General features: G+C 36.9%; 2 protein-coding genes across 7 annotated transcripts in view; one reads left to right on the top strand and one right to left on the bottom strand.

Annotated features, from left to right (window-relative positions):
* asb3 (ankyrin repeat and SOCS box containing 3) overlaps positions 1 to 20604 on the bottom strand; it is a 71219-nt gene that overhangs the window by 43722 nt on the left and 6893 nt on the right. The gene's annotated exons all lie outside the window — the stretch shown is intronic.
* chac2 (ChaC glutathione specific gamma-glutamylcyclotransferase 2) lies at positions 2 to 20467 on the top strand. Of its 2 annotated transcripts, XM_008102742.2 has the most exons (3): positions 8 to 329; positions 12179 to 12214; positions 16176 to 20467. In XM_008102742.2, the coding sequence occupies exons 1-3, from the start codon at positions 129 to 131 to the stop codon at positions 16560 to 16562; spliced, it is 624 nt and encodes a 207-aa protein (XP_008100949.2). In that variant the 5' UTR covers positions 8 to 128; the 3' UTR covers positions 16563 to 20467. The 2 variants fall into 2 exon arrangements, with proteins under 2 accessions (XP_008100950.2, XP_008100949.2); XM_008102743.2 differs by lacking the exon at positions 12179 to 12214 and having other exon boundaries at positions 2 to 329.

Here is a 20604-nt window from a genome sequence, read left to right as displayed (position 1 = left end):
AAGCCAAGGGAGGCGGGGCGGAGAGGCGACGTGGAAGCCCGGAGCGGCCCGGCTGGTGCGGAGGAGCGCCCAGGCCTCTGTTTTGCGGGCACTACAAGCCCCAGCGTGCCTTGCGGCGGGAGAGGAGCATGGAGAGCCCCCTGCCTGGCGGTCCCCGGGAGAGCCGGGCAGAGCGCGCCGGCGGGGCGAGAAACATGTGGGTGTTCGGCTACGGCTCGCTCATCTGGAAAGTGGACTTCCCTTACGAGGACAAGATGGTGGGCTACATCACGGGCTACAGCCGCCGCTTCTGGCAGGGGAGCACCGACCACCGCGGGGTCCCGGGAAAGGTGAGCCGGGGGGGGGGGGGGGGCAGGTCTGGGGCTTCTTTGCTTTGGGGTGGGAGGCAAAGGACCGGCAGGAGCAATCCCAAAACACTGCAGCAGGTGTCCCAAACATCACTACTATGGCATATGTTGAGCATCTCTTCCTTATCCAAAGTATTTTGGGAAATATTAACCTGCCCCTTTCTCAAACTTGGGACTCAAGGTACAGATTCAGTAACCTTGGGGAAGCAGCAAGGCTTTGAAGCTGCAAGGCTATTCAATGCTAATCAAGGCGGCCCATTGCAACATTCACTTGTCTCAAGTAGATAAGAGTTCTTTCTCCCAACCTGGACCTTCCACAGATATGTAAACCTCACTTGCCTAGTTTCCAACAAACCTCACAACTTCAGAGGATGCCTGCCATAGAGGTGGGCAAAACGTCAGGAGACAATGCTTCTGGAACATGGCCATACAGCCCGGAAAATTCACAGCAATCCAATGATTCCGGCCATGAAAGCCTACGACAACACAATGCCATTTGAACTGCATCTTGTCTTCTGCAACATCACTTGGGAGCCCCTAAATATATACAATAATACAGTAGAGTCTCACTTATCCAAGCCTCGCTTATCCAAGCCATTTTTGCAGTCAGTGTTTTCAATATATCATGATATTTTGGTGCTAAATTCGTAAATACAGTAATTACAACATAACTTTACTGCGTATTGAACTACTTTTTCTGTCAAATTTGTTGTATAACATGATGTTTTGGTGCTTAATTTGTAAAACATAACCTAATTTGATGTTTAATAGGCTTTTCCTTAATCTCTCCTTATTATCCAAGATATTCTCTTATCCAAGGTTCTGCCTGCCCATTTAGCTTGGATAAGTGAGACTCTACTGTATATAGAATTTATTTATTTATTTCTATCATTTCTACCCCGCCCTTCTCACCCGAGGGGACTCAGGGCGGCTTACAGACTGGCTATTTATGCCGATACACCACAGTACAAAAAAATAAACATGAAAACATTTAAAACAGTTATAATATACAATATAATTTTTTAAAAAAATAGTGCAACGTGCTTATGCCATTCATCCACCAGACCTTGTACAAAAACCTTATTCCAGACCAAGTCGAAGCCAGTAAACACTTATTCTTTAAACGCTTGGGCACATAGCCAGGTCTATAATAACATTGTAATTCAATGTTATATTGTGGTATATTGTTATATGTTATATTGTGGTTATATTGTGGTATATTGTATGTAGTATTAATAATGTTGTAATATAATATATTGTATATTTATATACTACAAATTATGATAAGGAACAACATATATAATACTATTAGTATAAGTGTACTGGTGGTGTGTTATATATATTGTGGTATAATTATATAGTACAATATAATAACATATCATAATATAATTGTATATTATATATTACATATAATATTACTAGTAATATTGCAGTATAATGTGTTATTTTTTATATAGATGTGGATCTTCTTTGGGATTTAGGAGGTTGGTTATTTTTTACTTTGTTCAGCTTCTCACAGCTTTTAATGTTTGTTGATATCTGTTGTGAACCTCCCTGAGTCCCCTTGGAGAGATAAGGCGGGATTTACAACAACAACAACAACAATAATAATAATAATAATAATATGGTTAGTGTAGACCAGGCATGGGCGAACTTCAATCCTCCAGATGTTTGGGAGTTGAAGTGCAATACACCTGGAGGGCCGAAGTTTGCCCGTGCCTGCTGTAGACCCATCCAATGCAGTTCAAACTACATCATAATACACTGTAGATCCCACTCAGCTAACTGGAATTTAAGCAACATGAACTCTCAAGCAACCGGCAAAAATAAATAATTAAAATGCCATACTGTATCCACAAAGCTGTTTTTGTAATACTGTAAAATTTACGTTGGTTTTACTTACTGTATTTCAATATGAATATCAAGTCAATCCAAAGTGTATGGTATGGAATGGTATGGTATAAGTTAGGCCTATTTTTAACAATAATTCTGAAGCAACCGGAAATTACCTTTATCCGGCATCAACCAATCTATGAGTGCCAGTGAACTGAAAGTCTACTGTATACAGAATGAGATATTGTGTAGATAGAACCCAAATCTAAACACAGAATTAATTTTTGTTTCATATTTACCTTTTACACATAGCCTGAAGATGATGTCATACACAATATTTTTAATAATTTTGTGCATGAAACAAAGGAGTCACTTACTTCAGAAACCCACATGGACAAATTTGTAGCATTTTGAATTTCAGATTTTGGGATAGAGGTTGCTCAACCTGGGTTGTTTCTTTCCAGATTGTTGTCTATAAACATTGTTGAGAGGATGTGGATGTAGAATAACAGGAGAGTGCTTCTGTATTTTCCATTTGGAAGGGGATTTCCCCAGAATCGAGGAATGACCTTCCTCGTATACAGAATTTGTACTTGTTAATCCTCTGCTATGTTCTCTTTCCTCATCCACCTTTGGAGCAGATTTTGTAACCGTTCACACTTCCCTGATCTAAATATGACACATAACGCCAGACAGATCCAGAGCAAAGTACTAAAGTATTTATCAGTGCAAGAACCAAACATGATGCCCAGAACTTTCTCCTAATTAACCTAAAATTGATCCAGCCAAGATTCAATCTTAAGGGAAAAAGAGCATAACAGGAGAGGGCTGAACCTGTTCCCAAACTAATTGTGCTTTGTGTGTCTTTCATTTCATTGCAACACACTAGTTTGTAAGGAATACAGCTAAGGTCATACCACTGCACATTACTAGTTATAGTTAAAGAAGTTTGGATGACAAGATTTTACTTCCTTATCCCACATTTGCCTTTTTCACTGCTGCCACATATTGTGCTGAGTAAAGCTATCTATTATGCCTTAAATATTTGTTGGATGGGAGCAGTAGCTGTGTTGGACTTTGTTGTTGTTGTATGCCTTCAAATCAGTTCTAACATATGGTGATCCTATTTAGGTTTTTCTTGGCAAGATTTGTTCGGAGTAGGCTTGCCACTGGTTTTCTCTGAGGCTGAGGGTGTATGGCTTGCTTATAGCCAACTAAGAGGTTTCCATGCCAATTATTTGAACCCTGGTTTCCCAAAGTCTTACTCCAACACTCACACCACCACTCCACGCTGGCTCTCTATGTACTACTTTACGTGCACATATATTCCTCTTATTGTCTCTATGTTGCTCATTCCCATTTTTAATTTTCAACCATCAGCCAAAGCTGTTGCCTCCACTTGAAGTAATTTTAAAGATTCATAGGTCAGTCTTGTACAGATTTTCCCAAAACACAGTCACACTAAGTAAAGTGGGACACTTCCTGAGAATCATATTACGACTGCAGTCCTGTACAAACTTACTTGGAGGAAGTCCCACTGAACTTGCTGCTGTTTCTCCTGAACAAACATATAAGGCTGTAGCAATATACACGTATATTGTAAAAAAAATATTGAAAATGGTGATTTCTTTTTGCTAAGTGAGACTGTTCTACTCATGACAGTATAAACTGTCAGAAACAGTAATCACAACTTTTCAATATGCCTCCCAGTTTAAAATGAACCTTACATCTAGAAAGCTAGCATTTTAGGTCTGTCACCCATTTTGTTGTCATAAAAGTAGCCTATTTGAGGACTGAAGTTTTGACAAAAAGCATGACTCAATCATGCAACCCACCCAACTGAAGTGGTACCTCAGCTCCATACTGAAATTACTGATCCAACATTTGGACTGTATAACCAACCACCCATAACTATATCTTTCCTCAGCCTGTTTTGAGAACAGAATAATTCTGCTATTTCAGATTCTAAAAATTTACCTTCAGGCCTTTCAAAACATGCCCTGTTCTCTCACTTCCTTATTCTTTTGCCTAAGCCAATGTTGTTTAAGCCTTAATTTCAGTTAAATAACTCCCTTTATTTCTTGGCCTGGAAAGTTTGCAGCAAGCAAAAATGAGATCTTCTGTCTCCATTATTATCTGCATGGACCAACAGCCCCCAAAGCTTTACTGAATTACTAATATGATAATACAGTATAACTAATTGAGAAATGATATTATATGCCAAAGGTATCTCTTCCACTTAGTATTAATATCATGAGCCAGTATGGTACAATGATTTGAGTACTAGATAAAGACTCTCTGAGACCAAGGGTTAAAATCTCCACTTAATGGATAAACTTGGGCAAGTTGCATTTTCTTGGCCTAAGAGAGGAAGGAAGTTATGGCAAATCTCCTCTGAATAAACATTGTCAAGAGAACCCTATGATAGGGTCGTAAGTTGGGAGTCAACATGAAGTCACACATCAACAACAATTAATGTAATCCAGTCAGTATAGCTGAACCTACTGCAAATTAGTTTCGCTGTTGATCCCCACTTCTAGCACTGAGATAGAGATTTTTAATTTCTAAATTAAATCCTAACCTCTTTAAGTCTTCCTCATAGGAAAAACACCCCATGACCTTTTAGCATTCTACACACACTTGTCTTTATTTACCTATTTGGATTGTATCCCTTCCCTTTCCCCAGGACTATAGCTCAAGTGAGTTCACAATATAATTAAAAGATAAATACAAAAATTATTATTAAAACACTATTAAACTGATGATATCATTAAATTAAAAGCAATTTTGAAAGCAAATGGGGGAGTATAACACATACACTCCACAAATCCTTACTTTAGCAGCCAGTTATCACAGGCATGTATGAATAAAAAGATCTGTTTTTACACAAGGACAGCAATGAGGGGACCACATAACCCTCTGTACTTTCTACAGTCTGGGTGTATCTGTTTTTTATTTCTGAAGCTCCTATAACATGTCAACTTTTCCTGCCTCTTTATGAGAGTAATGTAGAGATCACAAGATCACCCATGAAATGCCACATAACATCAGTGCTGCAGCATCTGCATTGGCTTCCAACTGATTACCGTGGTCTATATAAGATGCTAGTTCTGACCTTTAAAACTCTTTACGGCCAGGGCCCATCGTACCTTAGGGACCGTCTCTCCTTCTCCCATCATCGGAGGTCGCAACAACCATCCCAACGAGACTTACTTTATGTACCGGGTCCTAGAGAAGTGCACTTGGAAAGGACCAGACGCAGAGCTTTTTCTATTTCTGCCCCTGCCTTATGGAATGCCTTGCCGCCCTATATGAGAGCCATGCGCGAGTTCGGGCCTTTTACCCTAGCACTCAAGACCTGGCTCTTTACTAGAGTTTTTAATCTATGTTAATTTTATTAATATTTGTATGTATGTATTTTTATCCTTTACAATTTTATCTTGTAAATCGCCTAGAGCATCGTGGATGGAGGGCGATTAATAAGTAATTAGATGATGATGATGATGATGATGATGATGATGATGATGATGATGATGGTGGTGGTGGTGGTGGTGGTGCTAATAGGATTGTGAATATATCACAGAGTTGTGATACTTGGTATTAATTCTTCAATCCATGCCTAATAAGTTTTGCATGAAATTTGCATTTTTTGCTTTCACAACATAGGTCTTATTACAAATGAGTCAACTCACTGAATCAGTTATTGAATAGTAAAACACTTATATAAATCCCATTCATTCAATGAGTCTACCCTAGCTAAGGCTAGCAATTGGATTAAAGATACTGAACTTCCAACTGTATCCCTTTTGTGGATTGTACTTAATGTGTGTGTTTATGTATGTGTGCATACAGTATGTGCCTTAAAGTCATCTACTGATTTATGACAGTCCCATTTCATAGGGTTTTCCTAGGCAATAATTGCCTCAATATAAACCATTTTACTCTCACTTAGATTGATCTTCCCTGCCATTCTGTTTCCAGTACATCCTTTTTGTAGAGATGTTCTTCAAGCAATTCATTTAACCTGTTTAAGGATTTCATTCATTTTGAATAACATGGCTGCCTCATTCCAAATCATTTGGAACTCTAGCAAACACTAGTACAGAAAAGCATCTTCTTAACTACTGTAATCAAATGCCCTACTGACTAAAAAAAAAAAAACTAAGCATGATTGCACCTATAATTATTGTTTGCACTGGCATTTTCAAAATGAAGGCTTTTAACCACTGGGAAAATACTCATAGTAACGTTATTATTATAGATGGAATGTGTATGACAGTTACACATTCTAGCAATAACCTTTCTTAAATATTTCAACCACAGACCAGAGATTTATTTGCTTCTTCCAATTTTGGGAAAACTCTCAAAACTCCAACTTATTACATTAAAAATCTTAATTCAAAAATGTTTGGTGTTTATAGAAAGTGCTGCTTTTGTTTTAAATGGAATTTCTTTTTAAACCAACTCCTTCCTCAAACTCCAAATCATGTACAGGTTGAGCATCTCTTATCCAAATTCTGAAAAACTCCAAAATCGTCAGAGACTGAGATAGTGACTCTTTTGCTTCTTAATGTATGCAAACATTGTTTGATGCACAAAATCAATAGAAATATTGTTTATAACATTACTTTCAGGTTATGTGCATAGAATATATATAATTAACAATTTTCATATTTAGATTTGGGTGCCATCTCCCAAGATACCTCATTACTATGTGTGAATATGTACATACAGGCAATCCAAAACCCAGAAAACTCCAAAATCCAAAACACTTCAGGTCCCAATGATTTCAGAGAATGGATACTCATCCTGTATAACTTCAGAGTGTTTTAAGAAGCTGTTATTAGATTATCTGATGGCCCTTCCAATGCTAGAAATAGTATAAAACAAAAGCCCAATTCTTTGCTCAGTCATAGCCATATTTTATTAATATAGCCTATATTAAACCTGTGTCTGAATTGACTTCATATCCTTTTAAAATCTAGGAAACATTATGAAACCCAATCAAGCTTTTGACCGGCAGACAAAGATTATCTGCTTATATGAATAGTATTAAACACACAAACATACATTATGGATGAGTTATGGTATCTCATAGTCATTGAATCAAATAATCTTATTGCATCTTATTGTGTCAAGAATGAACATATACATTAAGACTAAAAACAATTCAAGCAGCAACACATCCTATTTCATGGAAAATGCATTTTTAAGCAACCTGAATGAAAAGAATGGATTTTACAGTATTTTGAAAATCTAGTGTCCCTCTCACTATACAAGGACTATAGAGCTTATATAATTCTAAATAGCATTGGTTGAAATAAAGACACAATGGAGTTCAGAAACATCCAGCAATCTAGGAGAATGGCATTGACAGGACACGGCTATGTTATTTACAGTTGCATATGCGGCAGATTATGCAGTCATCAGAAATACCTAGCTGACTGTGAACGTACATGAAGCAACACTTGGAAAGAATTGATATTCTTCTGTGAGTGAAAATATATAGTACTGTTATTTGTTGTAGTTTGTACCTTTTAGAATAAGAATTTCTTTAACCTGAAATCTTAAAAATCAACTTCTATAAAGACCTACACATAATTGCAAGCCTGAGGGCAGAGAATTTGGTTGTTCTTTTAATTGTAAAGCACAATGTGCAGTGATGGTACAATATAAATAAATGATTTTGATAAGAGTAAAAACAATACAACAAAATTTCAACTTGAACACTAGAGTAGCAGCCCAAAATCAAGAACATATAATCAGCCCCTCAGATAAGTTTAGAGTTCACAGATTTGATTCTCCCTTGATGCTACCATGTGCACTTCCCAAGGTCTAGGACTGCTTTGTGAATATGGAAGGGTTTGCAGACACGATTGACAACTCATTTGCTTCTCCACCCCCCCCCCCCCCTTCCAGCTTTAGGGATGGTGGAGCAGCAGCAACCTATTCCAGAAGACAGCCACTGCATGGGCTTCAAGAGTTTTCTGACAATAGCTATCACTGCTGCTTTACTCTCACTGCAGCTTCAAGAAATGAGGTGAAATAAATGTCTTTTGCCAGTCACCTCCAGAAGCCTGCCAGTGCATAGCTTTCAGGAGTTGGTTGGCAACAGCCATTGCTGCTGCCTCAACTCTCCCTGTGACTTTGGAAGGTAGGGCAATAGCAATTTCTTTCATGAATCACCTCTGGAAACCTGCCAGGAGTTGGATACTGGCACTTTGCTTGCCTCAGCTTCACAGGGTGGGGCAACAATGATCTCTCTTGCCAACCACCTCTGGAAGCTACCGGTGCATGGTTTTTGGGAAGTGATAGGTGGCTGACAATGTTGCTGCTATACTCTCCCAAAGATTGACATATCTGATTGGTAGAACAGCAGCGATGGCCCCTGCCAACCATTGCCCACCACATAGCAGCCAGCTTTAGGAGCCTTCCTTACAAAGTGCAGTGGGGCTGCTTTGTGATGACATTCACACAGCATCCCAGACTATTGGAGTGGCTGTGATAACTCATCCCCTCTTTCCTCCCAAAGGACAGAGCTGATGTGTATGTGCACACAAGATTCATACAACAGCCCAGGCTTCGGGAAGGGGGATGGCAACTGTGATCACTCATCCTCCCATCCACTTGAGGCACAGGACCACCATATGAATGTGTGCACAGCAGAACCAGTCTTTTTTGGGGAATGATGGCAGGGCATATTCTTCAAAACAAACCCTCTTCAGAGAGCGCCCCCCCCCCCCCCCCGCGCGCAATCTGCCAGTTCCAAAAAGAAGCCTTGTCGTAACCCCAGAGATCGTCCTATTTTTTCCACTTTCACTAGATTTGTGTCACTAACCACCATGAATATAGAAGGCCAACTATATTATGATTGGTAATGCCAATATGACAACAAGAATTACATTTTACAGGCAGACTCTGTTACCAAGAAAAACAGTGGATTAAAAAACAGCAAAGAGAAAATCTAATTGGTGCAACAGGCACAATAGATTAACAGAATGAAATGTATTATGGATGAATTAATGACAGCTATAAATGAAAACTGTTCTGAACTGAACGTTCGAGAAGTGTATTAGCTGCACTAAAGAAAGAGCCAAATGCCAGTAACAATTAGTATACAAGAAATACAAAAGTTATACTGTTCTTTAGAAGGTGATTTAAAGCATTAGTATGATGACTGTGAAGCTGATCCATCTTATTTTTGTTTTCTTGATTAATCATATTAGAAAAGTAAAATAATGTTATGTCAGTGTGTCAAACTGGTTAGTGCTATGCTTTCAGTCTCTTAGTCTATTCTTAGCCAAGATAATATTTCAACCTTGCACTCAGACTTTGTTATTGAAATCAGCTCAATGAGATAAGAAGCAAGTTCTAAGGACCAATTTAGAGTTGCAAACTGCTGCGAAAGTTTTATGTCTGGTGTGAAGGATACCCAGATCTCTGGGGCATTACCCAATACCAGTGAATATATCCATATATACCTATATCCCCAAAGTACATCTCATCACATGTAAGAATTACTGACACGGTACAATACAGATGCTGAACTTTCTGCAGGGTTTTTTCAGCTTCCAAAAACCACCTTTTTCAGCCTCTCAACAGGAATTTGGTGCTCCATATTTCATGACGTTGTCCACCACTACCAGCAATATACTCACTTAACCACCTGGTTAATAGCTATCAAGAGTCATGAGGGGCAGGATATGACTTCATGTTTTCTTCTGCCATCAATTACATTATGTGATGTCAACTATGTGGCCATTCTAAATACGGCATTCTTTAAAAGACTTGGTTATCTTTCCACTCAAGAAGCAAACATTCGGATTGAGTTGCAATAGGATACATAACATATTTTAAAAACTATTGCTATTAAACACATCACACATCTGCTAGAAACCCTTTATTTCCCACAGATTATTCAGGAACTATCTTGTTCTGAGGTGGGAAATAACAGGTGTTCAGGAATCTCCTCTCCCTTACACTTATACTGGCACTTATTTTTAAATTTCAGCTTGGGGTAAATACAACCGCAAGTGAGTTTTCTAAGCAGCCAAATGCTATTACCTGCATAAATTATACCAATTATGCACATATCCCTAGTTTGCATGCATTTTTGCCAGTGCACTGGTTTTTGAGCATATTGCCATGATCTCATATTTTTTAAATACAAACACATGAGCAAGTAATATTTCATGACATGTCTCTGTCATTTCCTAAATGTATCATAATACTTCTATTTTACAACACTGGTTTAAACTAAAGTAATGCCATTAGCAGAACATGGAATTGAAATAAGTATGTGACATTTTGACAATGTAATGCCAAAGTTTTCAAGAGATCCAAATGCTCGCACAGATTCTCCTTTCTTCTAAACTTAAGTTAGTCTGATATCGTTGCCCTTTCTTAAATATATATTGGAAAAACAATGTATTGTTCACATTAAACATGAAGGCAGCTTTAGCTTTGCTGTATAAGAAGGCACTCCTCCCTGCTTTCTCACCCAACATAAACAAATAACAAGTCAGGAGAAATCAGTTACCTTTTAGAAAAACATAAGAAATTAATGCATTCACAAACTTCTCAAATCAGCTTTATACAGCCAAATGCGATCAACTACACCAGAAAGAATGAAAAACTAATCTGATATTGTCAAAGGCTTTCACGGCTGGAATCACTAAGGTGTTGTGTGGTTTCCAGGTTGTATGGCCGTGTTCTAGCAGCATTTTCTTTTGACATTTTGCCTGCATCTGTGGCTAGGATTTTCAGGGATCCTCTGAAGATGCCAGCCACAGATGCAGGTGAAATGTCAGGAAAAAATGCTGCTTGAACATAGCCATACAGCATGGAAACCACACAAAACCCCAATAATCTGATATAGATAATGATATTGTTACTATTTCATCCAGATACAGTTTTGATCATTTTTTTCCCTGGAAAACATGTAACTTGGTCTCATATTACTCAGTTCAAGGTCAGAAACTTCAAGGCTGGTCAGCAATGTTAGAGTAACCTACATTTTGCTTTATAAATTCCTTAAGAATCAGTTGTTACATTCTTCTCTTTTTTAGATTTGTTGAGAAATATAAAACCAATTAAGAAGATAGCTCAATTTGATGGGTTCAAGATTATCCAGTAAGTCAATAGAACTAAACACTAGACTTAAATCAAAATATAAAAAATAACATGTACATTTGCTACACACAAGCAGGGGCTATTGAACACAATTGGACTTAATTCTGAGTAGACTACTCAGACATGAACCAGTTATTCATGTCATATCGAAATCCATAATTTTGTCCACAAAGACTGTCCTCAACTTATACATGAGGTCAACTTATCCATAGATGAAAGCACATCTATTAGGTAGCATATTTTCCTTTCCTGCCCATGTCTTCTAACAGATACATTCACTTTCGGTAAAAGAATAAAGAGAGCGTACTAAAGAACAGTCAGAAAACAGCAGGGTGGGAATCAAGAAAAGGTTAGCTGAGTAGCATAATGGAATAATCCATTACAGAAGGGCCAAGAACACCAAAGTTGGACTTTTGACATCTACTGGAGTACAAACACTGGTCAGAGTGGTATAACTGCAGAGTATGATAGCTGCAGAGTATGTCCCTGCCCAGAAGGCCAAACCATAAAGAGGGGAGAGGCAAGGGGTAGCTCTACAAAATATATCATTTTGATTCATCTTACATAATTCATTTATAAGGCATCATCCCTCAGAAAAATAATGCAATGACCAGACTTATTTGGTAATTCAATTGTGAAAACATCCTAAACACAAAATAAATAATGGATTCAGAGCTGTCTACAGTATTTTTAGAAAATATAGTTTCCTCAAATAGTGTACAATAAATTATATATGTTAAAAGTCACACTCTTCCAAATTGATTGTATTTTCTTAATGGTGTTGTCCTTTTGATTAAAAATCTATTTTTGTTCTTTATTTGTTGGCAAAACCTTTACTGAAATAGTGGTATTTCTTTTAATTTTAGCCTGGAAGAGTTGTGACACTTATTGAAGATCCTGAGGTATAGTAGTCATGTTTTTATATTGTATCAAGTGTATACATTGTTGTAGACAACTCAAAGCATATTTTGATTATATTTATGGAGATGTGGTTCTAGACAGAACCTTCCAGAGAATAAATCCTAATGAAACACTGTACAAGTTCTGAATAAATTATGCATAAGATTTTCTTATTAATAAAGTTGCTAATTTTAGATAAAGGAACTAAGAGGAAACCTCAAAATGTGCACATAGGTCACTTTGTTTAAGGGCAACCTGACCAGTTTCTTCAAAAGAATTGCTTACGACATTTTTGAGAGATAAAAGATTTACCTTGATGAGATTAATTTCTGTGTACACCCTCGAATAATCCATACCAAATAAAATACCCTGATTCATTGGGGAAATTATTATTTTCTTATTAAGAAACAATTCCTGCTTAAAATGGGCTTTTATTTACCATTAACCTGGCCAAGATCCAGGAATATATTTCCGTTTTGAAGTGTTTTTGTCCTCATTATCTCCTCCTAAATTTCAATAGGGGCTATACAAAATAACTATAAACAAAGCAGATTCCAGCTCCTTTCTAAAATGAAAAGCATGCACTTTAATTCCAGTGTACTTATAGTTAAGTATACTTTTTCATCATAAACTTTTTCTCCATCCTAGTATAGCTAGTTAACCTTTTAATTTAAAGATTAATTCCTAGATTTTCTATGAGTTTACATAGTTTTTCCAGATACTCTTATTCATTACAAACGCTTGTGGCAAACTGCCTATTAAACTCTCTGAAAGTGTTTCTAATTGAAGGACTATATGAGATAGGGAACAACTGTTCCATTCCTGTGACCTTCTGAGAATTAGTATACTGTACACCTGCTTAGGAAAAAATGCCACTGATTTTAGGGATTATTTTAAGTGAGATTGTAAACTACAAAGATCCCATTTCAGTTATGATCATGGAGGCATGAGAATACAGTTGGTCCTCCACATTTGCAGGTTTACCTTTTGGGGATTTGATTAATATGCTATCTCTAGGAATTTATACTCAACTTCTGGAAATTCCCAGAAATTCCCAAAGAGATGTTCTCTCCGGTTTTAAAAAATCATTCTTTAAATTCACAGTTTTTCTACTATCACAGGGGCCCTATGTCCCTAACCTTTGTGGAAGTGAAGGGCCCTGTGATAGTGCAAAAACTGTGAATTTAAAAAGGATTTTTTAACAACTGGGGAGAACATCTCTTTTGGAATTTCTGGTAATCTCAAGAAATCTTAATTACTGTAAGCCTTTATTTCACATTCACCTCACCACCCCCACTATGGAGGATAATGCTGGCCTATCTTCCAAGCTTGCTGAAATGGTTACTGACAGTGCTATGTGAAATGTCATGAATGTTCAAATGTGGCAGGTAGGGGGGGACCCTCTAAATGCTTTATGTTAAGATTTCAAAATATACACCTATCCCTCCTAGAATCACAGAGTTGAAAGAGACCTTGTGGGCCATCCAGTCCAACCCCCTGCCAAGAAGCAGGAAAATCACATTTAAAGCACCATTAACCACTAGAGTCACCATTTCATCATATGAAAGGCAATGAAGAACACTGATCTTGCTATTCCTCTTAATTTTATTCAGTTTTATTGTGCACAGTGATTCCAGATTTTTACATCCTTAAGAGTAAACGGAATGAAACCTTGCTGAGAAGCTAAAACACTGACATTTTCCATTTCATCAGGGAAAACTGTTTGAAACACAAATAGCCTCCCTGCAATGCCAACTCTGAATTGAAATCAATTTAGTTGCAAGCGTAACTTCAACCTTTTGTAGCTGACAAGGCCAGCAAATTCAGCTTAGTGTCTGTCATTGTGACTTTTCTGTACCTTTCTGGTAAGTTTTTTCACATTGCTGTACAGTTGTACCTCATTATGCTAACAGACAGATTCTTCTATAAGCAACAAATGGTTCAGCTTGTGGGCTTTCCCCCCTCTCTCTCCTCTGCATTTGTACTGTAAAATATAAACTTGGATCAATGCAAACATCCTTTTAAATCTATAGTCAGTCATAATTATTCAATTATGAAAATAAGAAATTATTAACTATCTTACCTTTAGCTTCATTTTTTTTAAAAAATAAACAAATGAGGCCCTCTTTATTTCAAGAATATATACACAGAGTTACCTACTAGTACATTAGTTTAAACCTGGTGACAAATAGGAAAAGTTATTTTTAATACTTAATATGCAGTAAATAACCATGCATAAAGATAAACAAAAGTATGTTATTTTTAAGGTGGACCTGTTTTAGACTAGAACTAGATGGGCTTCCCAAATCTGTGTTTGCCAGATAACATTAGTTTCAGGTTTGACAACCTTTCCCTCTATAATCCTTGCTTTTCTGAATTGTCTTTCAACTTTAGCTGGGCTGGGAGACAAGAAAAATGCCTATTAGGAAACAAATACAACCAGAGGTTTGCAAATGAAGAATCCTGTCTGTCAGTTTTCTCAGAAAACATCTGATAGACATCACATTCACAGTTAGTTATTTTTGTGACCCTCAACCATACTGGAATTCCCAAATTATTTTTATGCTCCTTGATCTCTTTAGATTCCCCAAACCAAAAAGACAGAAGGAAGATATTGCTTCTAATGGAAGCCCTCAGGAAAGAGCTCATCTTTTCAAAGGGCTGCAGGAGCCCCTTGCAATGTTTGATTTTTTTAATCTCTTATTTTTCAGAACCAGCTATCTATCTATTTTTATGTGTCACCTTTCTCTCAGAGACAAAACCAAGACAGCTCATAAAAGAAATAAGTAAATATGAACAATGATCTTAAAAATAATTACAATCATAGCATTAAAGTTGTTTTTAAAATTATGCTTTTGAAAGCACAGAAAGTGCACACTAATGAGAAACCCCCCTGCAAGTTATTCTGAAAGATTATATCACCCTATATATGAACATGGCAAAAGAAGTGCAAGGAGAGCGGCAAGCTAGCATCCTGCAGAAGGGAGGTCCAAAGGATGGGAGAAGCCACTGAAAAGTGCTTTCTTTCCAAACTCTCCCTCTCCCATCTTTACCATGCAAGCCTGTAGTGATGTCAGGACCAAGAGAAAATCCTCCCCTGTGGATCTGAAGATTCCAACAGGTTCATATAAGGAGATACAATCTTTCAGAAGACCTGGATCTAAGATTTTATAGGTCATGGCCAGCACTTTGAATTGCACCTGAAAACGAATCAGTAGCTAGTGAAGTTATTTTAGTTAACTGCATCCCTATTATCGACTTTAGTTATAATTCCAGCTGCAGCATTGTGGACCTGCTATAATTTTCCCAACGATTTTCAAGATAACCCCACGTACTGTTACAGTAGCCTAAAAGGGATGTAAGAAAGGCATGTGTCACAGTAGCCAGATCTGGCATCTCAAGGAACAGGCACAGCTGCCACACTCGTTTTAATTGTACAAACACACTCCTGGTCACTGCTAAAACCTGGATAACCAGATTTAATGTTAATGGTTTTAATTTTTTATTATCAGGCGTTATTGATTCCTTTCATGAGCCACCTTCTCTGTCTTTCTCTCTGGGAGAACAACAGCATGTAAACGATATGCATACATACAGAATTGATTTAGAAACATTTTTTTTTTAAAAAAGTACTTCCAGACATTTCTTTTTTTCCTCCTTTGGTATGGTTAGCAACCCATCCAACCTCCCAGGATCATAGGACAGAGTTTCAGCCCTAACTAGCTAGAATTGCCTGTCCCTGTATTAGAAAGGATATCATTGGGAATATGAGTTTCATTCTGAATATACTGACTTTCTGACCATGCTTTCAGTAAGAAAAACTGTGTATTTGTACCACATACGCAAAGAACAGAGAGAAAAGGTAGCTTAAATCAAGAATAACCCTCTCCAGCTTTGTAAAGTTTAACCCTTCCATTTGTTAAATGAAAGTATATTTCCCTTTCTGATTATATTCTTCAACAGGGCTGTGTATGGGGAGTTGCATACAAACTACCAATCGGACAAGAAGGCGAAGTAAAAGCATATCTTGATTTCCGAGAGAAAGGTGGCTACAGGACTACAACTGTTCTTTTCTATCCCAAAGATCCCTTAGTGGAACCGTTCGACGTCCTACTATATATTGGAACCTGGGAAAACCCTAACTACCTTGGACCAGCACCTCTGGAAGAAATTGCTGAACAGATTTTTAATGCAGTTGGTCCAAGTGGAAGAAACACAGAATACCTCTTTGAACTCTGCAACTCCCTCAGGGATCTTGTACCAGAAGATGTAGATGAACATGTTTTTGCTTTAGAGAAACTAGTAAAGAAACTCTTGGAACAAGAACAGCAAAATCTTAATTCCGTATAAAACAAATATTTCAAACATTCACCATCCTCAGAATAATGGTTTCATAGACACATATGCTGAATTTGTAGCTGTTCCATCTGGACTTTACAATACATGTTTCCTCCAGGGCACTACTGTTGTTACTCAGTAGAAAATGTGTTTAAAACTATGTCTTCAGGAGTTGAAGGGAGGAAAACCTTTGGGTTTTTGTAATAAATTCAAACAATGTATTCTTCATTTCTTGAATATAAGAAATAATATAGGCCCAGTTTTAAGTTTGAGAAGAAACTTTATTGATTTCAAGCTATTTCTATTTTTTGTGTTTTAAAAATATAGATTTGGACTAGATCCTGCACTTGGACAGACTATGGATATAATCCTGGTCGTATTTACTTGGTGCCCCCCGCCCAGTCAAATTGAGGTTTGCTTCTGTTGGTAAACATGCAAAAGGTTGAGCTTTATGTGTCAATTTGGGCCTGGATCACAATTACTCAACAACAAAACAGTGCCAGTGGGGTTTATTGATTACAACACTGACATGGAAATCCTCTGTACAGTTATTTAGGGGTAAGTCCCATGGAAGAATTTAAAGTAAACTTTAATAGATTTGCACTGTTAAGTGGTAATTATTCCTATGCAAGAACTGGGTCCACTGTAAAGCTACATTAGAAATGTTTTAGAATACACTCACCACAAGGTATTTATTATCTACTTCAGCACTGGACTCAGTAGTTTTGTATACATTAACTATTTGTTCTTTGCTAAGTTGAGCAAATAGTTCTTGAAGAAAATGGCACTTTCCTTTTAAGATACACATAGCGTCAAGATTTTCAGGAACAATCAATAACTAATACCATATTGGTGCCTTATTTTATTTTTTTATCACAGGACATTTTAAACAGTTGCAAAAAGGAGTATGACTTGAATCTGCAATAGCAAGAATGTTCAGAAACTCCCATTCTTATTCACTAGGCATTTTTCCAGAAATTTTTAAATGAGCTGAAACAGGTGGCCACTGTATACAGATCTTTTTTGGTCCTCTCCCAGTGACTTAAAATCTAAAATTACACTTGTAGCAGCCCAGTGTTCAAAATATACCAGTACCAATCTGTATTATGATCCCTACTGAAGGCTGAAATTTTGTAGAATTGGTATGAGAATTAATCTAGTACAGTTGGTTCTTAGTATCCAAGGATTCAACCATCTACAGCTTGAAAATATTTGCTCAAAAATTTCCAAAAGGGAACTTTGTGCCATTTGATACATGGGGCACAATTATACTATGCCATTGTATATACTGGTACATGGGCATCCATGGACTTTGGTATCATGGGTATATTGGAACCAAACTCCAAGAAATATAAATGGCCCCTGTGTCGAAGTACACACATAATAAAGAAGATCACATACTCTGCATCCTTAATGTATTGTGATTCCAGCCACACAGCAGGAATAGAAGGCTTACACAGATAAGAATCTTGATATTTGCTACTCTGGTGTAGCACTTATGCTACTACAAAAAAGGATAGAGAAAGCTTGTCTTTCTCAATTTACAAAAAGCTGTGAATTCTTGAGCTGCTTGTTTATACCACATTCCTCCTTCTAGGTGCAGCCTTGGAGTTATAGGCATTCTGGAAACGCTGCCTTGGAAAATCGCAGGCCATTTCAGAACTTTGGTAAGGCTATCCCTATCTCAGGGCCCTTCTACGCTGTCATATAAAATCCAGATTATCTACTTTGAACTGGATTATATGGCAATGTAGACTCAGATAATTCCATTGAAAGCACATAATGTGGATTATCTGCTTTGATAATCTGAATTATATGGCAGTGTAGAACGGGCCTCAGTTAAATCTTTCTGTCACTGGTATCATCCTCAGGCATTTTCTTTACCTGCAGAAAGAAATGGATAACTGGGAGACAGAGATAACAGTAGGGAAAAGAGTAAAGGCATCTCTGCCTTATTTGAAACAGAATTTGGTTTATTGATAGGAGGTAGTTCATACGCAGAACAGCTGCTAGCTTGATTCCCCATCATGACTTTATGTTATATCTGCTTCAACCCTAACTGATTACCACTAATATATTTCCTTCTAACCTGGATGTTCATATTCTTGTTAAATGTGGGAACCCTACAATTTGGCATAACGTTAAGATATGGTTTAAAGCTACCAAGTAAATAAAGGAAAGATAATGATGAGATTGCATAACAGAAAACCTACGTTGAAAGATTTGTGCACCTGTGAATATCTCAGGTTGCTTTTAAGCACCTTAGTAATTTCTATGGTGCATGACAAAATATTTTTGAGACCATGGGGAGCTGAAAACAAACTTAACATGTCATGGGGAACTGGCTTCAGAGGCAAAATTCTCGGTGAGCACAAGCTATTAAATATCCTAATGTACCTCTCTGGATGCAGATTACTGTCTTTAGGAGAAGGAGCACAATGCATAGCAAGTGACTGGAATTTAACCTCAGCAATCATTTAGGCATTTCTGAAAATAATTAGCCTAATTATTGTGAAAGATAAGCAGGAGTTTCCATTTCAACTGTGAATTACTTTTTTCTCAGAGTTTTAAATTATTTTCTTGAAGTCTTCAACAAAAGCATATTTTTGTATTTTAATATATAGAAAGGTTGTGTTCAGAATGTCAAGTACTATCCCAATCTCGTATAGCAAAAATGTGGTTCTATATTTGTGTCCAGTATTCAGACTGAAGCCTGTATTGTTTTGAATCAGTAACATTTATGTTGTGTGTTTGTTTACCATTCTCCTCCATTTTCTTATCTATTGTTTGTATATACTTTATTCTCCATTTTTGAGGGAGAGTACCTGTCTTCAATGGACTAAGAAGATTTATGAAGAGGGCTTCTAAATTAGAAAGATAATATGCATTCCACAAATATAGCTTACTGAAGGTCTTAAAATAGCTTTATCACATTATTTTACTGGCTATGAAAAGGTGACATAAGTCGTAATACAAGCAAATACACAGTTATAGGTAAATCCCTATTAAGGATACAATCTTCACCATTAAAGTCAGTGAAATTTTAATCATTTGGTTTCCGTATGAACAGGATCATCTCTTTATTAATATCCAATGGAGCTTCAGGTTTTTATTTCAAAAGCAGCAACTTCATATGTGAAAAAAAAACGTGAAAAAAATCTGAGAGGAATTTTAATAGTGGTTAGTAGAATGGATGGGAGTCTGTTGCACACATGCAAATCCACAGCATATTAAAGTTATGTCTTTAGAATTAGCTATAAACTTCTAAAAAGTAACAGTCTCAAGTATATGACATCAGATACAGAAAAATCAAAATATTAAAAATATTAACTGAGCACTTCTGTTTAAGCTGAAAATTAGAAGTGCCAAAAAGATCCATCAGAATTCCTAGGTAGTGACTCTTTAGGTACTTACACTAAATTTGAAAATCCATATTTATATTTCTTTGATTTCCATTTCTGTTTCTAATAAAAAGCACAATTCTTAAAGAGAAAACTGTTTAAGCCCCTGATATTCTTCACACATGTGTATATTAAACCATTACCAGTAAATGCATTTCAGTACAGTCTATAATATTCAATAAAAAAGTTTCTTTTTGCAAAAGTTAGTAGAACCAGTCAAGAGGCAACTGAGCACTCCCTATATACCTCTGTAGTATAGCACAAGAGCTATAGTTGACTTCTTTATGGTTCCATATTTTGTAAGGTAACTGTATTGTAGGTATGTGCCAAGGACTATATTTTCCCCCAGATTCATGTACTACAATAAGAAATATTGTGATATATTCCATTTTGTGCATGTAACTTCAGTACAATAAAAAGGCACCATATTTATTCAAATGCCATTGGAAAAGAAAGAAATGTTTTCACTTTGACCAAATTTCACACTATTATAAAAAAAGCATCTGAAAAACTACACCAAGTTATCTTCATGCTTTTAATGCTTATGAGATGAAGAGAAATAATGTGAAACACAATTCTCAGTACTTATTTCTGTTTGCTTACTGGTGCATACACAACTCCCCACTACCAAGAGAAAAACAAATAACCAATTT

The sequence above is a fragment of the Anolis carolinensis genome, chromosome 1, assembly GCF_035594765.1.
Source record: "Anolis carolinensis isolate JA03-04 chromosome 1, rAnoCar3.1.pri, whole genome shotgun sequence".
NCBI classification, from domain to species: Eukaryota; Metazoa; Chordata; class Lepidosauria; order Squamata; family Dactyloidae; genus Anolis; species Anolis carolinensis.
This window is presented reverse-complemented; position numbering and strand designations above follow the sequence as displayed.

Bases quoted from the DNA above. Each gene is read 5' to 3' on its own strand.
- chac2 (XM_008102742.2), top strand. From the start codon at position 129: ATGGAGAGCCCCCTGCCTGGCGGTCCCCGGGAGAGCCGGGCAGAGCGC. The intron at 330-12,178 runs GTGAGCCGGGGG...TTTTAATTTTAG, and splicing joins ACCGCGGGGTCCCGGGAAAG to CCTGGAAGAGTTGTGACACT. The intron at 12,215-16,175 runs GTATAGTAGTCA...ATTCTTCAACAG, and splicing joins CACTTATTGAAGATCCTGAG to GGCTGTGTATGGGGAGTTGC.